Genomic DNA, 27,234 nt, shown 5'->3' on the forward strand with positions numbered 1-27,234 from the left:
CGTTTTCAACCAGTAGGAATGAGAAGTGGGAGATCTGGAACAGCCACCCTTAAGGTCTCGCCTCCGAGTCCCGCCGCCCCCCAAAACGGAGCGCTGATGTGGTGGAGAGGCTGAAACACGATGCAACTCCTTCCTGCCCTGGCGGAGATGTGGATAATGCAGAAGAGGGGGTGAGGCAGGCACTAAAGGCCAGGGAGCCTGGCAATTCCACCCTCTTCGCCTTCCGTTCTCTCTGGGCGGAGAAGAGGGCGATGCACGGGGAGAGCCGTGTGCGCGTGTCTCACGCTGTGTAGCTGACTCCCCAGACCCCCTCTGATCTACAGCGCGCGGCGGCGTGTCTGCAGGATGCAGCCGGCTCCTCCATTCCCCCCAGCTGCCTCGCTGGGATGCACAGAGTGAGGAGGAGGAGGAGGTATGTGTCATACCATGTAGCCACTGCCCCCCACCTCCCGGATGTAGGGAGCGGAGAAGAGGCGTTTATGTGTAGCTGATCCGCCCTTCCCGGGTGTGCAGGGCGAAGGAGGGCCGCGGGGGGGGGGGGGGGGGGTGCAGCACGCGCTCGCTCCCGGGGGCGCGGGGGGAAGGTCACTGTCTCTGTAGAGCTGCTCCCACCCCCGGCCTGCGCTCTCCTCTTCTCCACCCTCCCTGACGTCTGGAGCTGGCAGCCCGGCCGGTTCCGCATTCCCGACCCCTCCCCGCAGCCCAGGGGCCGCTATATAACCGGGGCTGATGCAACCCACCCAGCCGCCCGCCACAGCTTGTGGGAGGGACGCACCGGGGCAGCGACGGGGGGCGGCGGCTGTGGTGGCGGTGGCTGCTGGCCAGGCGCCCCGGGGGCGGCAGCTGCTCCGGCTCCTCCCGGGACCAGACTCGGCAGGACGGGCCTGGGGACAGGGGCAGAGCACCGGAGCCAGGCGGCAGCGGAGGGGCTGAGCGTGCAGCCTGTCTCCGGCTCCTGCAGCCAGGCCCCGGGGGCACCTCGGCCGCCTTCTCCCTCTGCACGGTGGGTCTGGGTGGAGCGGGGAGAGGGGGGGAAAGCTCGGTGCGGGGGGGGGCAGCTCGGTGCGGGGCCGGGAGCGGGATTTGGGGAGTTTTAGCACTGGGCAGAACAGGGATCGAGACGTGGGGGGGTCGGGAAGCCCTGGGCTCTTTCCCGGGGGTAGCCGCTAGGACTGGCCCGGCCGGGACCCGGGAGAGGAACAGGCTAGCTGCAGAGCCCGGCCCGGAACCTGCACCGGCCGGGGTCATGGGGAAGCGTCGTGGGCTCTGGGCCCCCCCCCCCATCCTTGGAGAGGGGGGCCATGCTGCCTGTTGCCCCCGGGCTGCGCTGTGCTCTGGGGTCTGCCGTGCTGCCCCGGTCCCGCACACGCACGAGGACGCTCAGGAGTCCAGGGTCCGCGTCCCTCCCCGTGGCCCCCTGCCCGCCATGCCCCCGGAATGTGCGCTGGCCCTGGGAGCTGCTGAGCCGGGTCCGGCCTCTTCTCACCCCCCTGCTCCCGCCCACGAACGCGCCTAGGGGGCTGCTGGGCAAGGAGCGCAGACTTTCTCTTTTGGAAGGGAAGCTCAGCCTACAGTTTAGGCAAAGCCTGGCCCCTATCCCTGTCCTGCGCTGGTTGGTGTGAAGAGACCCTGGAGTGCATAGGGCCTGGTGCCAGGTACCAAACGCTTTTATTTCTGTGAAGCCAGCGGTGTGTTCGGGGCTTTACAAGGCCTTGCCCTCAGCAGGTTGCAGTCCAGCTAGACAAGGGAAGGGAAACAACAAAAGAGAGATGAAGCGTGGGTCACCCATGGGTGCTGGAACGATTTGTATATGGGGCTGCTGAGAGCCATTGAACCACACTTTAAACTCTGTATATAATGGAAACCTGCTGCAGCCCCTAGCTTGAAGTGAACCCGTAGTGCCAGCACCTATCACCTGGGGCTTTGGGTGCTAGGACTTTATGCATGTCTGGGTGTCCTCACTGCTTCTGGTAGGTTAAGGAGGATGGGCTGATAAGGTAGGGCTAAGGCTAACAGACCTTCTTAAAATGCAAAGACAGAAGCCTCCTGTAGGGCTAGCTCCAGAGCCTGTTGTCTACTGTGTCTACGAGCAAAATTTTCCTCTTAGGTGCACCTGGACATTCTGTTCGCCTTCTGTGCAAGGAACGCTCACTGATGTCCTGGCATCTAGATACTGCACAGATGGGCACATCAAAAGGCAAAAGGGTATGCCTACACTAGACCCATGACATTGCTGTAGCTTGGGCTCATGGGGCTACAAATTGCAGTGGAGATGTTCAGGCTTGGGCTGGAGCTCAGGCTCTGAAACCCTACACCGGGGGTGGGTTTTAGGGCCCAGGCCACAGGCTGAACCTAAATAGCTCTATGCTGCAATTTTTAGGCCTGTAGCCAGAGTCAGTTGACCCAAGCTCTGAGACTCAGTTCTGTAGCGTTCTTTAATGCAGTGTAGACGGACCCAAATGAGACCTGCACACGCATGGAGAGCAGAGTGAAGGTTCACAAATGCAGTATTTTGCCCTAACTCTAGCCATCTGTTTTGGTTAATGCCTGGTTTTGATGGGTTCTGGTAATGCAACTCATTTCAGTTTGGTGCCACAGTGGGGAGTGGGTTTTAGCATCTCTGCAGATTTTTGTTTTCTAATTCACCTGTCCACACAGTGAATGTGTGGGTTAAGAATAAGAGAATCTGAATTCCAGGAGGCCCAGTTTAGTTTTGTTACAAGAAAAGTTTCAATGTGTTCTGCTACCCCATGAGTGTACTTCCTCCTACTTGCTCTCTATGCCCTGGAAAGGCAGGGAGCCCCTAGAGATTTCCTCTGCTCGCTCGGTCCCAAGTCCACTTTAATAGCCAGGCATAGAATTGAATGGAAGTCACATTCTTTTGTGCTTTCTGCTCCAGAAGGCATTCTTCTATTTCAGTGGTAGCGAAATAGCTTTGAGAGCAAATTGGGGGAAAGGGAGAAATATTGAGACAAGAGACACACACACACACACACACATAATGTTTCCATTTTCCTTTAATGAAGGCCCTGTGGAGGTGTATTTGAAAACACAGGGTCTCCTATGCCTTCAAGGAGGGTGAGAACACTCTCTTGGCTGATTCCAGGGCCATATGCAGTGTTTGGTGGGCCAATGAAATGGGGCCTGGCTCATTCTTTTGCTTGTCTTGGCAGCCTGCTTCATGGCTTGTATTACCAGCTCTGGAACGCAACCACTGCCAAACTCTGTGTGTGTGTGTTTGTGTGCGCGCGCATGTGCACGATCACTGAGAGCACAGAAGAGACAAATGCTTCAGCAACTCAGACTTGGAATTTTTAGCATGTTTCTTGAAACTTGCATGAAAATTTCTATCTGGAGGCCTTTGCCAGAAGCCTGCCTCGGGAATTTGCTAGTTATTCTTACATGGGGCTTTCTGGGAATGCTACTTGTTTGAGAGCAAATTCTTAGTCTAACTCCCACTAACTAAAAGAGAAATCCCCATTTATAGGGTGGGGAGGTGTGGTGCAGGGGCTGCAGTCCGAATCAGCCCTGTTCAGAGCAGCAATTGGCTGTCCCAGGTTTACTTGCAGTGTAATAGCCATGTCAGTCCCAGGATGTTGGACAAGGTGGGTGAGGTAATATCTTTTGAAAGTTGGTCCAATAAAATATATCACCTTACTCACCTTGTTTATTTGGCTATTTGGGGATTTAACAGAATCCCAAGAAATGAAGTGCAAACTGCTGTCTCTTTCTGTGGCTTGTCAGCCTTGTGCCCTTAAAGCCCCTATGGATGTATCTGCACCTTTCTCACAATCTAGTATTCCCCTTCTCACAGTGCTTTTGAGGTCCTGTGTTATGGTTCCTGCTAAAGAGGAGTAAATAGGACCTCCCCATCCCTCAGTTTTGCTAACTAGCCAATGTCAGAATGGGCAGCTTTTGAGCACTGTACAATTGTTCCTCTCACCTCCTTACTCCCCCATACTCTGGGCTGAGTTCGCTGCTCCTGCTGCACTCCAGTGGCTGGATATCCAGAAGAGTTCAGTTTGGTGCTAAGTTCTTTTGAGATTCTGGCCATTAGCGTAACCATGGGAGGTGTGCAGGGTGTTGAGTACTTTTGGAAAATCTGGCCTCAGATCTGCTGTCCTGGAAAGTGAGACCTGCAGTGCACAGCACTGGCCACTGTGTTCGGCTACATGATTCCTCCTTTGGCACTAGAGCAGCTCGCAGAGGAAGAAGGGGGTGTGGAGTTCTATCTATCACTGACTGGTCTAATGGATTTCCCAGTTGCCTTTAGTGTTCAGAATATTGATCCAAACATCAAAGGACAGTTAACCTGTGGCCAGACAACCAAAGGGTATGAATGGGCTTGTCTGCTGAGCAGGGTTAGTATAAACTGACTAGTCCTGGTCATTATTTGGATGGGAGACTTTTAAGGAACACTCCAGGGTTGCAGGAAGTGTTTTGAAGAATATGTACAGGGCATTCTCCCCTCCGAGTCAGTGCTGACCCTAGGTCCCCAGTGCAGTGCTAGATGGTGCTGTGCTGCTGGAAGTGCCAGCCTTTCTGATGAAATGTCTTTTTAAAAATAAACTCCAGTTCTGACCACTTGTGGTCGTTGAATGTTCCAGGGGATTTTTCACAAGAGTCAGGTTGTTAGCCTCAGTGTCCAGACCTAATTCCAGCTGAGATCATTACACTTTCCCTCCCTAAATTCCTGCAGCTGTTTCAGTTGGAAATAAGATCCTTCTTATCTTCATGTCCTAAACTACTTGTAGCTCTGCATTGTGGTGTTAAACATATGTCCTGTTCCACTCCAGAGATGATGATGATTTGTATGTGGTAGAGCCTAGGAGCCCTAGTCACTGACCAGAACCCTGTAGTGCTAGACACTGTACAAACACAAAACAGAAAGACAGCCCCTGCCCCAAAGAGCTCACAAGCTAACTAGATGGCTGCGTAACAATGGGGGAAGGGTGTGATCTTGATGTATAGTTTGTTTAGTAGTTTAAAGCTTGGGAATCATTGGGATGGAAGGTGCTAGAGAAATAGGAGGAACAAGAGCAGATTGTTTGTCTAATGGCAATTAAGATTTTACTTTCAGATTACTACAAGTGATGGACATGGTAGGGAAAGATCCTTGGGGTGGGGGGAGGGAGGCAGGCAAAGAGGAGCCCTATGATATGATCTGTATCCAGAGCAAGGGATGCCACATGAAGGGGACTGATAACTACCAAGTTAGAAAGCAGTAGGGATGGTTACTCTGGGAGGGATTGTGCATTTGGAGGGCTCTAATGCAGCTATCCTGAGCTGTAGTTGGGGGGTTTAGTGTTGGACTGGGAATGTCTGACAGGTGGAAGGCTGAGGGGTCACTCCCAAAGGATGGCTGCTCCAGTGCGCTCTGATGATGGCTGAGCTTTACTTCTGTGGATTTGTAACAAATGTTCTTTTAAAAGGTCCTGTTTGCAGCAGCATTAGAGATAATATTCCCAAGTGCAGCTCAGGGGTGCTGGAACAATTTGTATAGTGTGGGTGCTGAGAGCCATTGAACCAAACTGTAAACCCTGTTTATAATGGAAACCACTTCAAGTCAGAGGGTGCTGCAGCACCCTCACACCCCTAGTTCCAGCACCTACTGCACCCCAAGAGGCTGAGCTGGGCAGCATGGCCAAGTGGTGCCGCTTTCTGCTGAGGGGTGGAACTGGGAAATAGCACTCTCTCTGCTGGGGAGTTTGTCTCTGATAGGGAAGAGGGCAGCTGGGCTGTCTCTCTCATATGGTTTGAGGGCAGCCAGTGGATCTCTCTCACTCACACATTTGGGATGGGAGGTAGACAGCAAGGCTGTTTGGGCTTTTTATGAAGGCTTTACTAGAGCACAAATCCAACCAAAGGCGGAGCTGTCTCTCTGTGAGACTCTTGTGGTATTTCTGCCATCTGTGTGAAAATAAACAGAAGTTCAAGGCAGAGCCAGACCCTTCCCACACCGGAAACGGGCTCTGGCTTCTATCTCCTGGGGAGCATTCCCTGCCACAGTCATCAGGGCCTTAGGGGTCTATTCCTTGGGGCCCAAGGATTTTGGAACAAGGCATTGCAGGGATGGGTGTTTATAAAGTCTGCTGCATGTGACTATTCACATCATATCCTCTTGCAAAGGCATCTGGGTGGGTGTCTCTGGGAAGGGCATTGATGTTGCTTCTTAAGTCAGCACAGATCCAGTGTCTGACTCAAGGAGTTGCTTTCCTGACTCCAGCTGGAAAGTCTATTGCGCTTATAGGTAACTCGTGCAATATTAGGCATACAGAGGCTGCCATATTGCAGCAGGGTCCTGGTTCAGCTAACCTGGCAGTCTGTCTCTGACAGTGACTTATATAGCGCTTATACTATATCCTTGGTAGAGAGAAGGGGGTTATTTCCTGAGCTGTCCCAGCTGGTGACTACCCTGAGAGCCCAGAGTGCCTTTTCAGTTTTGTCTCAGCTGATGTCACTGCAGCTGATTTCTTTGATGCACTAAACATACTTGACTCCTTTGCATCAGGAAGATCCACTGATTTAATACAGAGCACACAAAAGTTGAGTGGCTTCCATTAAAGTTAGCATTTGCCAGTACCTAGCACGCTGTTGTCTGAGAGGATAGGATACAACTGCAGGTCTTGGTGACTTCTGTGGTCTGGTTACTGGCAAATAATTTAATAATGATCACTGTCTGTCCTTTTTACCAATTTAGACTTTAGCCCTTTCAATGGCATTCTTCTGAGCATTCATTATCCTGCAGTCTGGAAGAGATCTAAGGGTTAAAATTATTGCTTTTTAAAGTAATATGCCTTCTTGTGCTTGTCTTGCAGGAATGGGTAAATAATAATAAATAATAATGGGCCTTCTATAAACCATTTATTTGAAATATAGAATATACTGCATTCATGACGAATAAAGTGAGGAACAGTTGCATGGGAATATCAGATAACCGAAGGAAAACTCTATTGCGTGCTAAGGCATTCGGCATATTGAAAGCTTAGTTTTTGCTTAATTTCTACAAATTAATAACATTTAACATAGCAATTCCCTGCGGCCTGTCCTTGATGGGGTGGGAAGGCTTGTGTGCTCCTGTGACCCTAAAAGCTATGCCATTGGGAGTTTTCACTCCCTGGCAGGGTCACCCAAGCAGATTGGTCAAAGAGTAGGGACCAGATGAAAAGGAATCCACTGGTCCTCCAGATTGGGGATTGAGTGATAAGCCAACAATTTATCGTTGTAAAAAAAGAAAGCGGGGGGGGGGGGGGGGGAGTTGAGTTATGGAAACACAACAAGGTAGCCATTCAGACAAACAATGTGCCAAAATAATGGACTCTGTATCGGCAGAAATGATAAGGGAAGCCTTCAGGAACCCAAAGATTCTGACAGGTTCTTTACTGAAGGTAAAACAAACTAGAAAAGTAGGTTTCTGCAACATTTGAACAATGGGTTCAACAACAACCAAAGTAACGCAAACAACCAAACAGACAGACAAATATAATCTCAAAATCTGTGGTTTAAGCAATGGTCTGGAGCTGACAAAACACTTAAAAGTTAAAATATAGCCCTTATATGTTCAGGGAGGCAAGATTGGTGCCACTCAGAGGGTACAACGTTAATTATGACTTCCAAAGCAGAAAAATTGCTTATAGACAGGGTGCCCATTAGCAGCTGATTGCTCTGAGCAAGGCTTCAAACATGATACGTGAAAATGTCAGTTACTCAGTGTTACCAACAGACAACTATGATGACAAGATCAAAGATCAGTTCTCTAATTGCCTACAAACTCCAGTTGACAACATTCCCAAGCATGACATGTGCTTGTTAATGAGGACTTCAAGGCCAGGGTTGGAGATGACAGCAACAGAGTTGTGAGAGTGATGGGCAGACATGGGTTGCCAGAATCCAAACGGTGAAAGATTGGTAAAACCGTGCCTGGTAGCAGGGATCATAATTGGTGGAACACTGTTCCTCCACAAATATATCCACAAGGTAATATGGAATTCTCCAGCTGGAGTTACCAGGAACAAGGTTGACTATCTGTGTATTGGAAGGTAATTTAGATCTACTCATTAGGATGTATGAGCATACAGAGGAGCTAGTATCTGAAGTCACTACAATTTGTGTGGCAACACTGAAGATCTAATTTTTCTATACTTTCATCTTTCTCTTGCTCTTAATATATTTATAGAACCTCTTCTTACCGTCTTTTATGTCCCTTGCTAGGTATAACTCATTTTGTGCCTTAGCTTTTTTATTTTGTTCCTAGACAATATTTTTTTGTATTCATCCATAGCAATTTGTCCATGTTTCCACTTTTTGTAGAATTCCTTTTTGATATTCACATTAATGAGCTCCTGATGGAACCATTTTGACCTCTTACTACCTTTCTATCTTTCTTTTGCATCGGGATAGCTTGCTGTTGTGTCTTTAATATTGTCTCTTAAACTGCCCTGCACTCTCCTGAACTCCTTTTTCCCTTAGATTTTCTTCCCAGGAGAGATTGCCTACTAGTTTTCTTTAGAAACCGTGTCTAGGAAATGTCTAACTTGTAGGTACATATATAAATCCCCAAAAGGGTCGTGTGTCCTGGAAAAAGTCTCCAAAGGTCAACTGTCCTTTGGCAGCCCACATTTTTGAAATTAGTGTCTTTCTAACCTGGAGGGACAGTATTCAGGAAGTCATTGAGAATTTTGGGATGGTACCAGGGTACCTGACTGCACTTTTCAAAGTGGTGCCTAGGACAGGACATTGTCTGATCTCTTGAGGGAACAAAGTGTTGCAGCCGTAAATCAGGCTAGAAAGAATAAAAGGAGAGTGATACGCTGCTTCACTGGTCTGCTGTGTGTGGGGTATTGTTTTGAATTTCTGTACAATGTAGCCAGTTCCAAACATATGGAATTTAGAGCTGTCCAGTGATAAAATTTCCCGGTGTGGAGGTTACTATCTTATTTTGTTTTCTGTCTTTGGATCCTCAACCAAGCCAGCTGATAATCTGTCTCTTCTCAGGCCATGTAAAATTACTACATATTTTCTCTCTAGTTCTCTTTTTTTTTTCTTTTTTTTTTATCAAGTAGGTAAGAGTACTGGAAAAACATCCATTTTTATCAAGTAGCATCAGCCCAACAAGACTATTCATTAGTTGAGATTCTGCATCTTTTATTTCTTCATTTTCTCCTTTCCAAACTAAAATGTCCTAGTCTCTGAGGTCATTTTGTATTGAACACTCCCTTCCCCAGTGCCTTACCTTTTTCTTTCTGCTCTCTGTTCCTGTGGAGTTGATGGCCAAAGCTGAGTGCTGGATTCGTGGTGAAGACACACCCTGATTTACAATAATGCCCTTATCAGGTTTCCCATACTACTTTCTGTTCCTAGACATTGTCGCTTTTGTTACTGTTGCTGTGTGGTGAGCAGATGCCCTTCTGTGAACTGCTCACTGTGACCTCTCTCATTAGAGGTTGCCACTAGTTCAGAGCCCATTAGAGAGCAGAAAGATTTAAAATTGTTCTTTCCAATGTGAGCTACGTTATCACCTGCCACCATGCTGCCCATTTCCCTAGTGGTATTGGTATTGCACTCCGCCAACTGCCTAGGCTGGCTTCATATAACTAGCTTTAAAACTATTGCTAAGCTGTGCAGAATGGGACCCTCTAACTCTCCTTGTTTAGCTGGTCCTCCTTTCTCCCAGCTCTCTGGATAACAGGACAACTCAAAGTGCATTGCCCCACATTCTCCTGCACTGTGTACATGGTTCTGGGTACACTCTCCCTTGCTGAGGCAGTGTGGGATAAAAGCCCAGACTTTCCCAGAGTACATTGATGCAAACCCAGGTAGGCAGAGTCATGAGTGCATGGACTAACTTGGTGACATGGTTGTGTTGTGAAAAAAGCTGCTGCATGGACACAACTGAACCATGTATGTTGTAACTGGGTCATTTGCGAGTGTCAGCCTTGTTACACCAACACAGATGTAGTTACGGTGAGGGCACTCAGCTGTTCTCTGTGCACTCAGTTGGTCTCACAGCCCCATTCACTCTTCCATGGGCTTCCTGCTTCTCATCTAATTAAATAACTTTTTATTCTTTTTCATAGCTTGGCTACTTCTTATTCTCCAGCTTGTAACTGACCTGCCAGAGTTTGCCCCAGTCTATTTGCCTCACTTGGCCTGGATTTCTTCCTTCCCCTCTCTTTTTGTATTTGTTTTTGGCCAAAATAAACTCTTGTACCTGTGGATTTTTCCTTCCCCTTTCCCTTCCTTTTATTTGTTCTGGAGGATGGATCCCATCTGTGATTCTAAGTTAGTCTTATGCAGCCTCCATGCTGATTCTGTGGTCTCTAAGTTCCTGTCATTTTCCTTTATCTTCACTCATGCAAAGTTCCCCTGCTTGAATTTCAGTTTCAGACCTGGCTGTAAGTCTGATCGTCTGGAGAGGATGTTGGAGCCAATGCACATTATGGTAATTGTTGATGGCTCCACCGTACTTCCTGCACCAACGCCTGAAAATTATTCAGAACTATGTTTAGAGTAGTCTCTGATCTTGTCAGATCCAGAACAAGATGTTTCAAGAAGCAGTCATTCATAGTATCAAGAAATTGTTTCTCCAGACAACATCCTGAAGGGACCATTGATCAGTTGGCATCTAAGTAGCTGAAGTTGCCCCTTATCCCTCTTGTAGTACTTCGTTGCCCCTGTCTGATTTCTCTCCCCATCCTGATCTGCAGGTATGTCCCTCCTACTAGAGGTAATTTCTTTTGACCTAGGGATTTTATCCACCTGGGTTCTGCCTGATGCTCCCCCTCTTGTAGGCATTCTCTTTCAAGGAGACTGTGGAATCCTGTGTGGGCAACACTGTGGTGGCTCCCCAGCCTCTCTGACCAAACCTAACTTTCCTCTGTCATTTATAGTCAGGATTTGCAATATCCCACCGCGTCTTACTTGTGAGCTTCATGCACTGGTACGTATAGTTGTTCTTGTGCCTCTTTTCGTTCACTGCCTTCCTCCCCTGCAGCCTTCCCTGGGAGCAACTGTAGTTACCAACTGATACTGGTGTCTCCAGAGCTCTTTATCTGAAGCTCTTTCCTTTCTACTCTAGTCTCCCTGGAATATGCACGATTACTGTTCAGTCAGTGTGTTTAATCCGCTCAATGCGGCCACAGAGCTGGGGAGTGGGAGGTCCCATGGCATTGCTGGGCCTGCTCCCCTACTTGGCAGTGTAAACCTCTGCAGACATCTGTCAGATGTGGTCATGACTGAGCTCTTATGGGAGGACTCTCAAACATTGGGAGATTTCGTGTCCCTGCTGCTCTCCTGCTGGGACTTGTGTCTATCACCAATTACAGTGTGCAAGGAGTGTTAAAGCTGGGGAATGGTTCCTCTTCCTCAAATAACTTTGCCTGTTGTAGAGAACAGGGGAGTACGATGGCCCCGTTGGAGTTTGTGTGCTGGGAGGGTGGGATGAGATGCAGTGCTTCTGCCACAGGCTCAAATTGCAGTGTCGGAGCAGAGGCCTGGGGGAATTGGCTCCTCATTGCTCTGAGACTCTACGTGTCTCTTCACCCCCTCAGTGGCACCAGAAAGATGTGGGTAGGGATCCCTCATAGCAGATTAGGTGAGGTTGCCCTGGCACATGGTATTCCAGAGGTTTGGGAGTGAGGGCAGAAAGGGAGAGAGCAGCTGCTTTCCTTGGTTCATACCCTGTTGGGTTTTGGAGTAAGCTGTACTTGCTCCCACTTGTGGGACTCTCTGGCTAAATCCCTATAATGGCCTGTGTCTCGATCTCTCCCTAGAGCAAGAAGCTGCTTGCCCTGCTATGATGCCAGGGCAGATTCCGGATCCATCCCTGACAGCTGGTGCTCTGCCTGGGCTTGGCCCCTTGTCAGGACTCCCGGGCACCACCCTGACGGTGGAAGAGCTGAAGTACGCTGACATCCGCAACATTGGGGCTATGATCTCTCCACTGCATTTCTTGGAGGTGAAACTTGGGAAGAGGCCCCAGCCTGTGAAAAGTGAGGTGAGTTCTGGGGGAATTCCCCAAGCCCTGCCTCCCTCTGGGGGGCTGCTCTGAAGGCACTGTAGACTGATGTCTTCTCTATCCATGGATAGTAGCAGGACAAGGTTTCCCCTCTCATGCTACCTCCGCCTCGCCTCTCCTCCCTACCCCCTGGACAATTCCATTCTGATAGGCTGTTCAGTCACTGGTCTGTCTGCCAGGATGGCCCCAAAAGTTTTTAATGAGTTAAGCATGCTGAAAACTGGACTGAGACAACCCCCTTCACCTCCTGTCACTCTGGCCTGGGGTGGGTGCGAACCACTGACCCAGCAGTGAAAGGCTCCGTATCCCAGTCCAGCTCTCCAGATCTCATGATACTCTGGCTCAGAGGAGAGAGGCCTTGGTCACCCACCCACTTTACAACTTGAGGAGCCAGTCAGGAACTGAAGCCATGTGGCCCTTTGTCCATCGAGCTGTTATGGAAATCTCTTCATTTGCTGAGAGAATGAGCCTTTGATCACATGGGGGTTGGCACTCGGGCTCCTTGCTCCCTGGATGGCAAGAGCATAGAGTGGTGGTTAGAGAGAGGCGACACATAACTTTTCTCTACAGTTTCTCCTCCCCCCCCCCCCCCCCCCCGGCTTGTGGCTGGAGCTGTGCCTCTAGCTTGCTGGCTAGGGAGGGGGCATGCGGCAACGTAGAGCTATTGGGAAGAGAAGGCTATTTGAACAATACATGTTCATAGATTCCAAGGGCAGAAGATACCACTGTGATTATCTTGTCAGACCTCCTGTAATACACAGGCCATAGAGCTTCCCAAAGTAATTACTAGAGCAGGCCTTTTAGAAAAACATCCAATCTTGACTCAAAAATGGCCAGTGGAGAATCCACCATGACCCTTGGTAAGTTGTTCCAATGGTTAATTAGTCTGTTAAAAATTTACTCTTGATATGAAAATTTGTCTGGCTTCAGTTTCCAGTTAGTGGATCATGTTATACCTTTTCTCTACTAGACTGAAGAGCCCATTATTAGATATTTGTTCCTCGTGTAGATACTTATGGTCTGTAACCAAGTCACCCCCTTAACCTTCTCTTTATTAAGCTAAATAGAGTAAGCACCTTGAGACCATCACTAAAAGGCATGTTTTCTAATTCTTTAATCATTCTCATGATGCTTCTCTGAACTCTCTCCAATTTATCAACGTCTTTCTTGAATTGTGAACAGCACAACTGGACACAATATTCTAGTTGCACCAGTGCCAAATACAGCAATAAAATAACCTCTCCTACTCCTACTCGATATTCCCCCTGTTTATACATCCAAGGATTGTATTCGCCATTTGGGCCACAGCATCACACTGAGAGCTGATAGTCCGCTGAGTATCCACCATGACCCCCAAGTCTTTTTCAGAGTCATGGCTTCCCAGGATAGTCCCCCACTTAGTAAGTATGGCCTACGTTCTTTGTTCCTAGATGTATACATTTCCATTTAGCTATATTAAAATGGATATTATTTGCTTGAGCCCAGCTTACCAAGCAATTCAGATAGCTCTGTATCAGTGACCTGTTCTATTCATTATTTACCACTCCCCCAATTTTTGTTTCATTTGCACACTTTATCAGTGACTATTTTATGTTTAACATTTTCATCAATGACCTAGAAGTAATTTAATGTAGGGCCAAAACCAAATCTCCGCCGTACCCTACCGGAAACACTCCCATTCTATGATAATTTAATTGCGTTTTACGATTACATTTTGAGACCTATCTGTTAGCGAGATGTTCATCCATGTAAGGTATGCTATATTAATTTTATGCCTCTCATTTTTAATTAAAATGTCATGTGGTACCAAGTGAAATGCCTTACATATGCTCAAAGGTAGTAGTATTGACGTAACATACTTATCAGCCAAACTTGTAATCTCATTTAAAAAAAATCAAGTTAGTTTGACAGGAACTATCTTCCATTAACCTATGTTGATTGGAATTAATTATGTTACTGTCCTTTAATTCTTTATTAATTGAGTCCTGTATCTGCCACTCTGTTGTTTTGTCCAGAATTGATATCAGACTGATAGGCCTGTAATTACCTGGGTCATCTTGTTTATGCTTTTTAAATATTGGCACAACATGAGCTTTCTTCCAGTCTTCTGGAACATCTCCAGTGTTCCAAGACTTATTGATAGTTAACATTAATGGTCCAGAAAGTTCTTCATCCAGCTCTTTTTAAAACTCTTGGATGCAAGTTTAATTGAACCTACTGGTTTTAAAATATCTAACTTTAGTAGCAGCTGTTTAACAGCCTTCTGAGATAACACTTTTTCTACTCCACTGCTATCATATGATATGACTACATACTCTGTTTCTTTTTCAAATACAGAACAAAAATATTTATTGAGCACCGCTGCCTCTTCTGCATTATTATTAATGCTACCGTTTCCATCTAGTAATGGACCAATACCATTGTTAAATTTCTTTTTGTTCCTAATGTACTTTAAAAACTCCTTCTTATTGCCCTTAACTCTGCTACCCATAGATGTCTCCTTGGGTCCCTTTGTTTCCCTTATCAATGTTCTATAATTCTTAGCTTCTGATTTACATTCATTACTATCCACTTCCCCTTTCCTCCATTTGTTATATATTATGCTTTTTTATACCTTGTACCGTGGTGTACAACGTTGAAATTACACTGTGAGCAGTTGAAGTCACTTGCACCAAGATTTCCATATATGGCTACTGATTGTGTTGACCTACCTTAGAGATGATGATTTTTTTTTTTCACAGGTTCTGAGCAATTGCAGCTCCCAGTGACTTCAAATTGGAGCTGCAAGTGCTCAGGGACTGTGAATATCGGGCCCAAGATACAACAAGCTGTGAAATCAGTGAAAGTGTTGGTCTCTTTCAGAAGCACCAAAAGATCAAATAACAGCCCCCCTTGCCATGTTCAGTTGATACTGTATGGGAAGGTTCCAGGCTCACCCAAGGTTTGTGCATTTATTCAAAATTCCATAGGCTGCCAAGCCAGGGGTAGGAGGCGGGGGACAGAGAGAGCTTGGACCAACCGCTTTCAGGCAGTGGTCCTGTACTAAGTCAGTATGGGTGCTGCCAAAGCATCACTCCAGCTGCATGTTTGCAATGCCACTGAAATTTGATCCAGCTGTACAGAGGGGCGACTGGGCCAATTCTGAGTAAATAGGGTTGTGGTCCTGTGCACTGGGTTGCAACCACATTGAAATTTGGTCGAGACGTCCCTTGGTCCAGACACAGAGGGCGATCAGGCCAAATGATGTTAGAGCCTGGTGCACAGAGATTCTGTTGCTGTACATCAGACTGCAGGGGAATCTGCTGTGATATTTGTCTCCTGGTAGCACCAGCTCATGCACTATGTGGGTAAGAGGGGGAAACTCCGTGGCTGAGGGAGTCCTGGGCTCCCTGTGGAAGGAGGGAGGATGAGCGAGAACAGAGCCCCTGTTTTGGGGCGGGAGGGGGGCGATAACCAGAATTTGCCCCCCTCTCAAGGAATATGTGAATTTGTACCACTGGTTTCAAGCACTCCTGCACTGTGATTGGCTGGTGAAAGTTCTGTGCTGCGTGGAGGTGTCAGTATGTAGGGAAGGAGGAGCGGCAACACTGTAGGGTAGGGAGCCTATGTCTTCAGGCCAGTGGGATTAAACATCTCCCCTATTATATCACGTCAGGGTTCAGAACCCCTAACTTGTCACCTACAAATGTCTCTGAGATGGTTAGCTGGTGAAGCTCACCGGACATGGAATTCTCCCTGGAGTGGTGTTGGTGTTTGGGATGTGATCTCTAATCCCTCGGGCATGAGTATCACACAAGCAGTACTTAAGTATGCACAGCAGAGAGGCTTTTTCTCTTCTTTGCCCTCCCAAATATAGATTACTGTTCATGGCTGGACTCCTGATTTTTTCAATTGCTCTGAGGGCTTTTCCTGCTAAAGGATTCCAAATTAATTGTATACACTACATAGAAGGACCAATTCACTCACCATTGCAACATTGTCCCCCTGTGCAGTGTAATACAGCAGCTGATTAACAGCTACACAGCAATATTGTACGCCAGGCCAGGAAATCAGGAAACTTGCAGATCTCCCTGAAATTGCAGGAGGCTTTTAGAGATGCAGGTTGCAGTTAGTTGAAGTTTGTCCAGTGTGCCATGGCTAACTCTTGAGAGGTGCCATGGATGTGTTCTGAAGACTTTTTATTTCCTCTATCAGCTGAGCAGCAGTGAGCTCCAGCATAAACCTAACACATGCAGAAAATGTAACTTGTCCCATGGTTAGCTGCATCAAGCTGCAGCACTCCTTAGAGGCCCGGCAGACCACAATGAACTGCCCTTGCCCCCCAGCACTCTACACATTCTGCCAGTGAAATTCAAGGTCCTGGCCCTTCTCTTTCATGCCTTGCCATCAGCTGTCCTGTCTTTCTGTGTACCCTGATATATCAGCTGTATCTGACAGTCCCTAGGGGAGATCTTACCAGGTGCTCTCAGTGGAGGACCCTGGCCTTGGAATCTGCTGTTGCTGGAGATCAGAGTAAGTCCTTGCCAGGGTCTCCTGGCTGGCAGGCACTGAACACAAATGATACCTGCTGTGGAAAGGAACTAGCTGCCCCTGGGCTTCTGCTCCCCTTTCCCCCAGCTGCTTCCAGTGCCATCGTCCAGTTGGAAAAGCAGGTCCATAGCTTTCCCCATCCCTGGTCATCTGGCTGTTCCTGCTACCGCTGGCTCCCTCAATGGCCTTAGGCACCTCTCTTAACCTCTTTGTGGCTCTGCTTTCTCATCTGTACAGTGGGGGTCATGCTGTACTCCTCTCCCTGGGCCAGTGGGGTTCTGTGAGACTATTCCATTAATGTGACTCACTCAACAGCAGGGAGTCCTCTAGCCAGCTTTTGGATGCTCTTTGCATGTCTTGTTCACCGTGTCTGTGGTGGGAGGGGGCAGAGGAGATGCATTCTGCCCTGCTCTGCTCTAACATAGAGCAAGTACTGAAAGAGTTTCCTTAGAGCTGTAAGTCAGCAAACACCATGCAACAAACAAGGGGCAATCCAAATGGCACATGCCAGAACCCAGGTGCACTGCTGTAACATGTTCATCAGCCACACTAGTCCTAAAGGCAGCAAGCTGAGGATAGGAAATGAAGCTGTTCAAAGCAGAGGTTTTGCAGCTGCAGCCTGGCAAAGCCAAAACTGCATATCCCAGGAGTGGCCAAAGAGCAGCCTACGCACTTGTTACAATGCAGCCCACAGCTGCCTCCAGCTCTATGGGAGGTGCAGCTCAGACACTACAGATATCTGCATACCTGGCTGGAAGGGCAGGGTCTCCCCTGGCACTGGGATGAATAGACTGCTTCCTAAACCTTACTCAAAGGAGCAGCCCTACCTGAGGTGTGTCAGTACTTCCTAGGAATCTGGAAAGCTCAACATGGAGGTGGGAAGGCACTTGGATTGGCTGCACGGGGGTGTTAGAAACAGTCACTGCTGGGCTCTGGAAATTTTCCTCTCCAAACCAGAGCAGGGATCTCCCTAGACCAAAGCCCTTCTCCTGAGGCCACTGTCCGTGGGGAAATTCATGTTGGTCGTAATCTGCACTGTGAAGAAGGCAACTCCAGCCTCTTCCTGAATTAGAGAGAATGGGAGGACCTTTAAATATGAAATAAAACCCTTCAGCCCCTCTCCTCACAGGGAGTCTCTTCTCCTCTTTCCCCCCACTCCCCGCCCACTGTGTTTGGTTTAACCCTTGAGCTACTTTAAATTCTTTCTGTATGATAACCCAGTGCCCCCTCTAGAGCCTCCTATGTATAGATTTCACTGAGCTTTAGAAACATGAATGAAGTCTCGACCCCTGGCCGAGGAGGACAGTGTAGATGTCCCCATTTTATTAATGGGAAAACACGGGGCATCCTCCTGTGTCAAGCTGTGGCACAAGAAGTGGACCTGCTTCAGTGTCCCCTTGGAATCCACCTGTGCAAAGGAATAGTGTGTCTGCAGCACACTGAAATCCTTCTAGTTATGTAAAATGCCACTGTCTGCAGATCCCTCATAGTAAAAACAGCTCCTCTCAAACCCCTCAAGGGTTACTCACAGCACCTCTTCAGTCCCATTCCCACATCACTCACCATGACGTGAGTCATTAACTGCTCTGTCCCAGCTCCTGTGGCCCCTGTTGGAGGCCTGGGGAGTGGGGGCCTCATACGTTAGCATCCCAAAACCCACATTTATCCCACAAGCCTTCTCCTGGAGTCCCAAGTCAGGCGACAGAACTGCTGGTGGCATTCCACATAGCTACCCCTGCTCTGGGATCAAACTCTCCCTTGTTTTGGGCTCGGCTTCTCCTAACCAGGGTAGTTCTTCCTCCTTCACAGAGGCCTCTGCAAGTGCTCTTCTTTAACTCAGCTGGGGTTCCCCAGCTTTGGCCAGTCCTCCCAATCAACCTCTTGCTCTTGCCAGTGGCTCTCTGTACTAACTTTGCTTTGCTCTCCTCTCCTGTTGCTGTTCTCTGGATCTCCCTTTCCTCTTCAGGAGTCCCACCTGCCCTTCTCTGTCAGTGCACTCAGACCTCTCTCCCTTCTAGGGCCCTGGTGCCACCTTTTAAGTCCAATTTGAGACAGCAGACTAGACATAGGTGCACTTTTTCCCCTCTTAAAAGGGCTAGTGTCACCCTATTAACAGGCAGAAAGAGGGCAAGTGACTAGCCTGAGGCCACAGTATCTGTGAAGAAATCACAACGAGACCCCAGGAGTCCCAGTTCCCACTCTTGCTGTCCCTGCTAAGCCACATGCCCAGAGCTTCTGTAACCTTTCTAAGAGACATGACCCTTCTCTGTACTATGTTATCTGAATTGTTAGGATAGATGGGATAGTTTGACTGATCAGTGAGATGAGGACAGGGGAGGGATCATTCACTCCCTTTTCTGTGCCTGAACTGGCCAAAGCAGACCACAAAAATGTGTCAATCAACTGAGAATCATGGACAGCAAGTGTTGTCCCACCAATGGTATTGCTCCCTATTGCTGCCACAACTAACCATCTGTTTTGCAGCAAACATGGGGGAATGTTTTTGCATGTTAAAAAGCAAGTGGGCTGAGATGAGTGGGGAGTTGAGAGTACATGTCTCCTCTTCTCTGTGCTCTTTCTTGCACTCAGCAGGCTGCTTTTAATAGCTCCTCTTGGCTCAAAGACTAACTCGGAGACAAATCAGTAGCTGGTGGAAGCTATGCTAATGAGAGTGGAATGGTGATTACACTGACCTCCAAAACGCTGCTTAATTTTTGCAGAGATTTGTTAAGAGTTGCTTTTGCCCTTAACTCTGAAATTCTTACTCTTTCAAGAATCCAAAAGGAAGAATCTGTGGGCTACTGGAACTATTGGCAAAGTGAGAGGTCAAAAGCCTCTTTCCATTCACCACCTTGCAAATGTTAGAAACACAAGATTTTAACTGTGTATAGAAAGACTTGGCAACCTTAATTACATTAAAGTGTACTGTGAGATTTAAATCTATTTCTGGGCTGTTCTCCCCTGGCCTGACACCTTACACTGTCACTTGCACTTCTGCAAAGCGAGTGTAAAACATTTCTCAGTCTGATTTGATGCCCTCTTTGCACAGGGGTGAATGACATGCAGAACAGGGGAGAGTTGGCTCCTCTGTGGATATTTTAATGGAAAGTGCTATTGTTGAAACTGGCCTTGTTTAATATTTTTATTCTCAGACAAAATACTTCCCTAAACTGGAAGTAGGAATGTAAGTGTATTAGCTATTTTGGGGGTGGAGGACCTTGAAGAGAACTCTGTAACTGTCTCAAATGTTGGGAAGTCAATGTCTTGGTTACCCTTAAAACCCAAACATAAGAGATGCCCAATGAATGTCATCCAGTCACCTTAACTCTGACCCATCCCTGTGTCCATCCCGTCTCACTTGTGTGTTACATGGAGACATTTTGGTTAAAGGGGTGTGGAGTTTATAAAGTTGGCAACTTGTACGGTTTCCCTAGGTAGGAGACCAGGAGCCTTGGAGCATGTGGGTTTGGTTTCATAGATATGTCTGTGGTACTCAGTTGGTTAACCCAACATTGCACTGCTGGTGGATAAACTACCAAACGTTCCCTCTAGCTCATAAGAGGTTCCTAACCTTAGGCACAGTAGCTACATGTCACTGCTGAGCTTCATAGAACAACAACGTTTAAAACACCCTGTACTTGGCGGGAATTGTCCTTAGTGTGGTCCATTTTGGCTTAGAGATGTACAAATCTGTCTTGTCAATGACTGCAGTTGGCCATAGAGAAGGCAGGAGTAGTTTGCTGAAGTGATGACAAGATGTGCCATTGCAGCATTTAAACAGAAGTGCGTGGTCAAGTCATGCAGTAAATGAGAGGCAGTTTAGTTTGATAACTTCTCAGAGTCCCTGATGTGATGGAGATGGGGAGTATATGTGGCTAAGGGCATGTCTACTCTGCAGTCATGGGGATGATTGCAGCATGTGTAGACATACTTGAGCTAGGTTTGATCTACCTAGCTCAGGTACCAACAGCAGTAAAGCCATGGCAGCATGGGCTTCAGCTTGGGCTGTACAAGCCTGCCAAGGAACATGGGTACTTACCTGGGCAGCTAGTGCCTGGTGCTGCGTCTTCACTGCTATTGGTACCCAAGCTAGGTAGATTAAAGCATAGCTTGCATATTTTTACATGTGCTGCATTCACCCCTCCAGCTGGAGTGTAGACAGATCGTAAGACTGGTTCCTGGTTTTCGTTGTTGTCATAAATATAAAGGGAAGGGTAAACCCCTTTTAAAATCCCTCCTGGCCCGAGGAAAAATCCTCTTACCTGTAAAGGGTTAAGAAGATAAAGGTAACCTCGGTGGCACCTGACCAAAATGACCAATGAGGAGACAAGATACTTTCAAAAGCTGGGAGGAGGGAGAAAAACAAAGGGTCTGTGTCTGTCTGTATAATGCTTTGGCCGGGGACAGAACAGGAATGGAGTCTTAGAATTTAGTAAGTAATCTAGCTAGGTACATGTTAGATTATGATTTCTTTAAATGGCTGAGAAAATAGCTGTGCTGAATAGAATGAATATTCCTGTCTGTGTGTCTTTTTTGTAACTTAAGGTTTTGCCTAGAGGGATTCTCTGTGTTTTGAATCTAATTACCCTGTAAGGTATCTACCATCCTGATTTTACACAGGTGATTCCTTTACTTCTATTAAAAGTCTTCTTGTAAGAAAACTGAATGCTTTTTCATTGTTCTAAGATCCAAGGGTTTGGGTCTGTGGTCACCTATGCAAATTGGTGAGGATTTTTACCAAACCTTCCCCAGGAAGTGGGGTGCAAGGGTTGGGAGGATTTTTGGGGGGAAAGACGTGTCCAAACTACGTTTCCCAGTAAACCCAGATAAAGTTTGGTGGTGGCAGTGGAAATCCAAGGGTAAAATAATTTTGTACCTCGGGGAAGTTTTAACCTAAACTGGTAAAAGTAAGCTTAGGAGGTTTTCATGCAGGTCCCCACATCTGTACCCTAGAGTTCAGAGTGGGGAAGGAACCTTGACAGTTGTGCTGCAGGCATTGACACAGAGGCAGAGTTAAGGCTGTTTGGGTGACTTTCTCTTGCAGTTCCAGATTCCCTGATATATATTTTTTTAAGTGTAACCTGACTGTTGAATTTCCAGGCTTTATAACTCTTGTATCTTTTGAGAAAATTACAATGTTTGCTTAAGGGTAAAAGGCCCACTTCCTCAAAAGGTATTTAGGCACCTGCTTCCATTGATTTCAATGGGAGGTAGCCAGCTAAATACCTTTGAGGATTTGGGTCAGCATCCTTAAGTAATAGATGAATATTTATGAACTGAACTGTACCATAACAAAGGGTTTAGGGTGGGTTTTTTGATGGGTTACTGCCCTAGGTTTTTGAAGTAATGCCCCTGATACTTTGATAGTGGCTTTCTGACTGTGTGATGTAGGGTTAACACAGCAAGTTTGAGTCCATTAGCATAGAACAATGGAGTCATGAAGTAAAATACAGAAACCTCTGTCTTTGCTCAGTGCTACAATGGGATCTAGGTATCTTGCTGCACCCTCCCTATATACCATGCTCTGCACTAGGGCCTTTCATTACTCACTACAATTCAAGGAAACAGGCCTGAGGACTCTGAGTCGAGAATGCTGAACATGCTGCATGAGCAGGAAATGAATGGAACCAGTCAGGGAATGGCTCATTCAGGTCTTCATGGCTCTTGGGCCTGGCTAGTTTGATGCTCGTGGAATGACACCACTCCCTTCAGCTGCCCCCAGCCCTTACCAGCTGTCAATGTAGACTTCACACATCTACAGCTGTAGACTGAACTGTCTCTTGCATTGAGATCCCTGCTCAGAAGCAGTCTGATCTGATCAAGCCACCCATGTGCTTTGAATAGCCATTAAAGAAAATACTTTCCTTGCAATCCTGTATCTGCCTGTTACAGTATCAGCCCAGGGTTAGGCTAATATAGGGAAGAGAGTAGAAGTCTCTCCTATTGCCCCCCCAACACACACACACACACTGGGCCACAACATTGCACCAGGGCTGCACTGGACTAATGCACAGACCTCAGCTCTGCAGTATGGCTGGCTTAGTGTAGCAGGGGAACTTTGTAGCATGAGGAGAGGCCGCTCTCTGTGGGGCTGTTCTTGCTTTCAGCCCTGGGAGGGTCAGTGTTGCTCTTGACACATGAGACCACTATGAGTATCTTTACAGGCTCTCTGCTTATACTCCCACACATCTGTGTTGGGGCAGGGGAGTCTCGGCTGTTGCACAAGACCCTTCACAGCGGTTTCTTACATGGATTACACAGTTCTCTGGTGAAATTAGTTTGCCTCATTCTAGAGTCCACATCACAGAAACGGAGTAATTGGTCACAAATGGGAGTGATCGGCAGTCTCTGCTCCAAAGAGCCCAAAACAAGACTAGCAGGTAGAGTTGCAGGGCAGGACTGAGGTGCACTGGTAGCAGTGGGCCAGGAGCGGGAGGGGAGGACAGACCAAAATAGCCAGGGATGCTGCAGGTCAGGACTGAGGAGCATCAGCTGAGCTGTGGGGGGAGACTTGCACAGCCACTCTTGCCAGTGAGACCTGGTGAGGGGGCTATTGCCAGCTGCATCACTCCCCAGTTACTTGTCTGGCTGTTCTAACGCGGGGCCTGTGTCCTGTTCCAGCTGGACGAGGAAGAGGAGAGGAGGAAAAGGCGCCGTGAGAAAAACAAAGTAGCAGCAGCTCGATGTCGCAACAAGAAGAAGGAAAGGACGGAGTTCCTGCAGCGGGTGAGTACCCCATTCCCTTTCCCCAGCAGGCTTGGTACAGCCTCCCTCTCCAGCTATGCTTCACTGCAGTATGCACCCCTCAGTCATCCCCACCTGGAGAGGAAAAGGTGGAATGTACGCCCACTCCCAAGGCTATTAAAGGCTCTTCAGCAATCAACCAGCAGGGGCTGTTCATTCTGCTGAATCTCATTTCTCGCCCAACTGCAAGGTTCAAAGAGTTCCCTCCTCCAGTCACCACCTCTCCCTGCATCTGGGAGCCCAGCAGCTGCCCTGAGGCCTGGTGCCTGGCAGATATAGTCTCTCATTTGGTAGTTGCATGGGAGAACATAGGGCCACTCTCCCATTTTTCCCCAGCTAGTCCTGCAGGGTAAATGGACCATGGCCTCATGTGTCTGTTACCAGCTAGAGCAGGTAGCTAGCTAAACCCACTCCTGTAGTATGGAGTTTGCTGGGGCAGGAAGGCATCTGACACACTTAGTTCTGGTGTGTGTAATTCTGTGTCCTAGCACTGTGTGCAGCCCTGCACATACTACACATCTCACCCAAATAACCACAAGGGCCCACAAGCCCAAACAGTGCAACACAAACAGGTGCCAAGAAGATACATGGTGAGCACCAGGATAGACTCTAGAGACTTGTCAGCCCCTGACATGTGGTAGTGGAATGCCCACGGTCTGGCCACTTCTCCCAAAGCGTGGAGATTCCTAGTCTGTACACTAAAGGCACATGAAACTCTCTCCCAGAGTGATTCCCATACAGTACACACGTGTACTCTTCCTCCTACAGTGCCTGGTGCCACCCCAAAGATCTCACACACAGGCTATTGCACTCCTGCCCCCTCAGCAGGGATGCACCCCACATTCCCACACAGTCATGTGCAGTGAGGAGCACCTCTTGGACGTGGGGCTCCTTGCACGAAACACTAGGATCTTTTTAAAGCAAATTCTCTCAGTAAGACAAGCCATAAAGTCTGAACCATAAAAAGATCAGAAATCCTTGTTGCTTCTCTTCTCCCTGAGAAGCTGGGTCTCCCTTAGGTACTGGTTCCTCTTTTCTTCAGGGCAGAAAAATACTTCTAGTGCAAAACATCTTTTCTGTAGTATTCAGTTCAGTTTTATTAGATTGCATATGACGTGTCTTTTGTGAACACAAGAAAAACATACACAATCTAAAACAGCAACATCCATATAATACATTCAGGTGTTATTCAGAACTCTCTTCTTTGGCATAGTGATAAAAGGGCAAAAATTGACACTGATTTAATTACCACTGGGGATTGAGAAAATACTAAAAACCATTGTCCTTTGAGTTCGTGATAAAGAATAATTTTTTAATACAAAAAAGGTATAATCCAGCGTGTTCTCAGAAGCTGGGATATTCTACAGGCCAAAAGAAAATGAGGTAGATCTTCCAACACTCTAGATTTACAAGGGCAAATCTGAAGATGTGAAGGAACTTTTCTATATCTACCTTTCAAAACAGCAGTTTCTATGGTTTGGAATCTTCGCTGAGTATATGCCTTACGTAAATGCAGATTTCATAACTCTTTCAAATATGGTTCAAAACCATGGGCCGTCTTCAGAGTAGAAAAATCAAAGGGCCAATATAGAATCATGAATCATAGCCAGATCTTCTTGTTGAGGAATATCTATCACGCTGTTTGAGTAGTTGATTGAAAGGTACTGACAATAAGCAAGTAGTAGAAAAACTCAATTTAGCTATACTCAGTTGGAGGGTATCACACCAGGGAAATGAGGAGTACACAGGTTGTTCCTCCATCTCCTGAAGGCAAAGACAGAGCAATCTATAATCTGGAAGAGTACAATTCTTAGACCAAAACTTAAGAAAGCAGTACAAGCTCTGCTGCTTACAGAAAACACCCACCTCAGCATGTAAAAATGAGACAGGGAGGATTAAGTCTCCTCAAAAAAATTATTTTTAACTATCTCTAAGGCCAGAGTTTTCTGTAGTGACTGATGGGGACACGACTTCTGAATAACTCTGCTGCACAAACTAAGACCTGATATGATTTACACCTGTTAACTATCTCAAAAGCATTGTTGTAGATTTAAGCCATTCCCCCAAGACAGGTGTGTATACCCAATAAAGGTGTGTGCACCTTGCACATGTGAACAGTGCCGATTAATCTTCATCCTACTGGAAACACCAGTCCACTTCGCTTGGCTCATTGGACATTAACCAGGACAAAACATTTAGTAAATGTGTGGTAGGGAACAGTCTTGCTCTGGGTCTCAGGGGATGGCCAGGAGGGAAAGTCCCATTTGATCCCAGCACTAGATTCTACTCACCAATAGGAATAAAATCTGATCAGAAGACTTTCATGTGGCTCCCTGTGCTGCATGGCCATCAGTTTCACACTGGGCTGCTGAGCAATATCAAGCAGGGGTAGCTTGCAAACAGACCTTCGATTGGTCGAGGGCAGTTTCTCTCTGTGTATTGTGCATGTAGGAGAGGGAGATTCAATGCTGGGCACTGGGTACCGTAGAGCAAGTTGTTCTTTCCCCGCACCTATGAGCAGACAGATTAAAGCTGTGTCTGTGTTTTTGGCCCTGCCAGGAGTCAGAGCGTCTGGAGCTCATGAATGCTGAACTGAAAGCCCAGATAGAGGAGCTGAAGCAGGAGAGGCAGCAGCTGATTCTAATGCTAAACAGACACCGTCCCACTTGCATTGTGCGGACAGACAGCATCAAGACACCAGAGAGTGAAGCCAACCCACTGCTTGAACAACTAGAGAAAAAGTGAAGGTAGCACTGGCCAGGACAAGGAGGAGACAACAAACTGGGGTCTCCAAAAATGTCGCCTATGTAGTGTATGAAGAACTGTGCACCAAGGCCTTGTCCAGCCAGAATCCAGTGGGCTTTCTTGGGGATTACAGGCCAACCAAATAAGGGGAAGGAGAAGATCAAGAACCTGCCATTCATCCCACTCTGAGGCTGAACCTGGAATGGGTCTAGCAGCTGTGGTGAGGGCAACCACTTGCAATACCTCTTTGTGGCCCTTCAGCCAGCTCACCAGCCCCAGGGATCAAGCAAGCAGCCTGCTGCAGGGCATCCTGAAGCTGGATCACATTGAGATATGGGGAGGGGAAGTTGCAACTTCCTCTCTTCCCACACCTACTGGTATGCCCCTGGCCGGGAGTGAAGGCTTGATCCAGGAGAAATGAACATGTGTGGGAGATGGATGGCAGGCAGAGACATGCTGGCTGTATCTCCCAGGTCTGTCCTATCTCCGTCCCTCTGGATCCTGCCACTGCTCCTTGCACACACTCCGGAATGGAATCCGAAACAAAGAATTGCGAACACTTGACACAAGCCCTGCCTCGCGGCTGGGCCTGTCCATGGCACTGGGGCGCAGGCGTCCCACGAGCACACTCAGTATAATGTTTACAGCCCAGCTGTCCCTGTCGGCCGTGCTTTTGAATGCACATTTTTACACTTTTTTATATTTTTTACAAAGTTTTTATACAGCTGTCTCTATACGGATTTATATAATCACTAGATGTGATCCCATAGAAATGTATGTTATAATGGTCCGTTTGTTACAAACGCATATGCCACAGTTATCTCATTGTGTTACTTGTTAGGTAGCGTCTGGCTCCTTTTCCCTCGGCATGTTGGGAAAGGGGCCCATACAGCCCTCCACAATGGCTCCACTACCATCTCCATCCATGTACGTTCTTCGTAATACGCAGTCCTGTATCTCGCAGTAAATGTTACTTTGACTTATTCACCTGCCTCCTTTGCTTTGTCTGGATTGTGTCCTGGTGTCACTGGGCTGGGGACTGACTCTGGTCAGCTCTTTGCACCAGCTTTCCCCCATACAGTTCTGGCTGGCGGACACTGGCTGAGAGAGGCTAGTTCCTGCACCATGATAATGGGTGTATGCATTAGTAATGGTGCCATAGGCCCAAAGGTGGCTCACTCCTTGGATGAGCAGGAGGC

General features: G+C 47.6%; 1 protein-coding gene across 2 annotated transcripts; it reads left to right on the forward strand.

The window, feature by feature from the left end:
- Positions 1-72: 72 nt before the first annotated feature.
- JDP2 (Jun dimerization protein 2) lies at positions 73-27,020 on the forward strand. 2 transcript variants are annotated; one of them, XM_048854338.2, is made up of 4 exons: positions 73-412; positions 11,772-11,995; positions 23,168-23,272; positions 25,850-27,020. In XM_048854338.2, exons 2-4 carry the CDS (start codon positions 11,795-11,797, stop codon positions 26,033-26,035), a joined length of 492 nt encoding a protein of 163 aa, XP_048710295.1. In that variant the 5' UTR covers positions 73-412; positions 11,772-11,794; the 3' UTR covers positions 26,036-27,020. The 2 variants fall into 2 exon arrangements, with proteins under 2 accessions (XP_048710295.1, XP_048710294.1); XM_048854337.2 differs by lacking the exon at positions 73-412 and adding an exon at positions 615-1,003.
- Positions 27,021-27,234: the final 214 nt, after the last annotated feature.

This window comes from Caretta caretta, chromosome 6 (genome assembly GCF_965140235.1).
Source record: "Caretta caretta isolate rCarCar2 chromosome 6, rCarCar1.hap1, whole genome shotgun sequence".
Taxonomy (NCBI): domain Eukaryota; kingdom Metazoa; phylum Chordata; order Testudines; family Cheloniidae; genus Caretta; species Caretta caretta.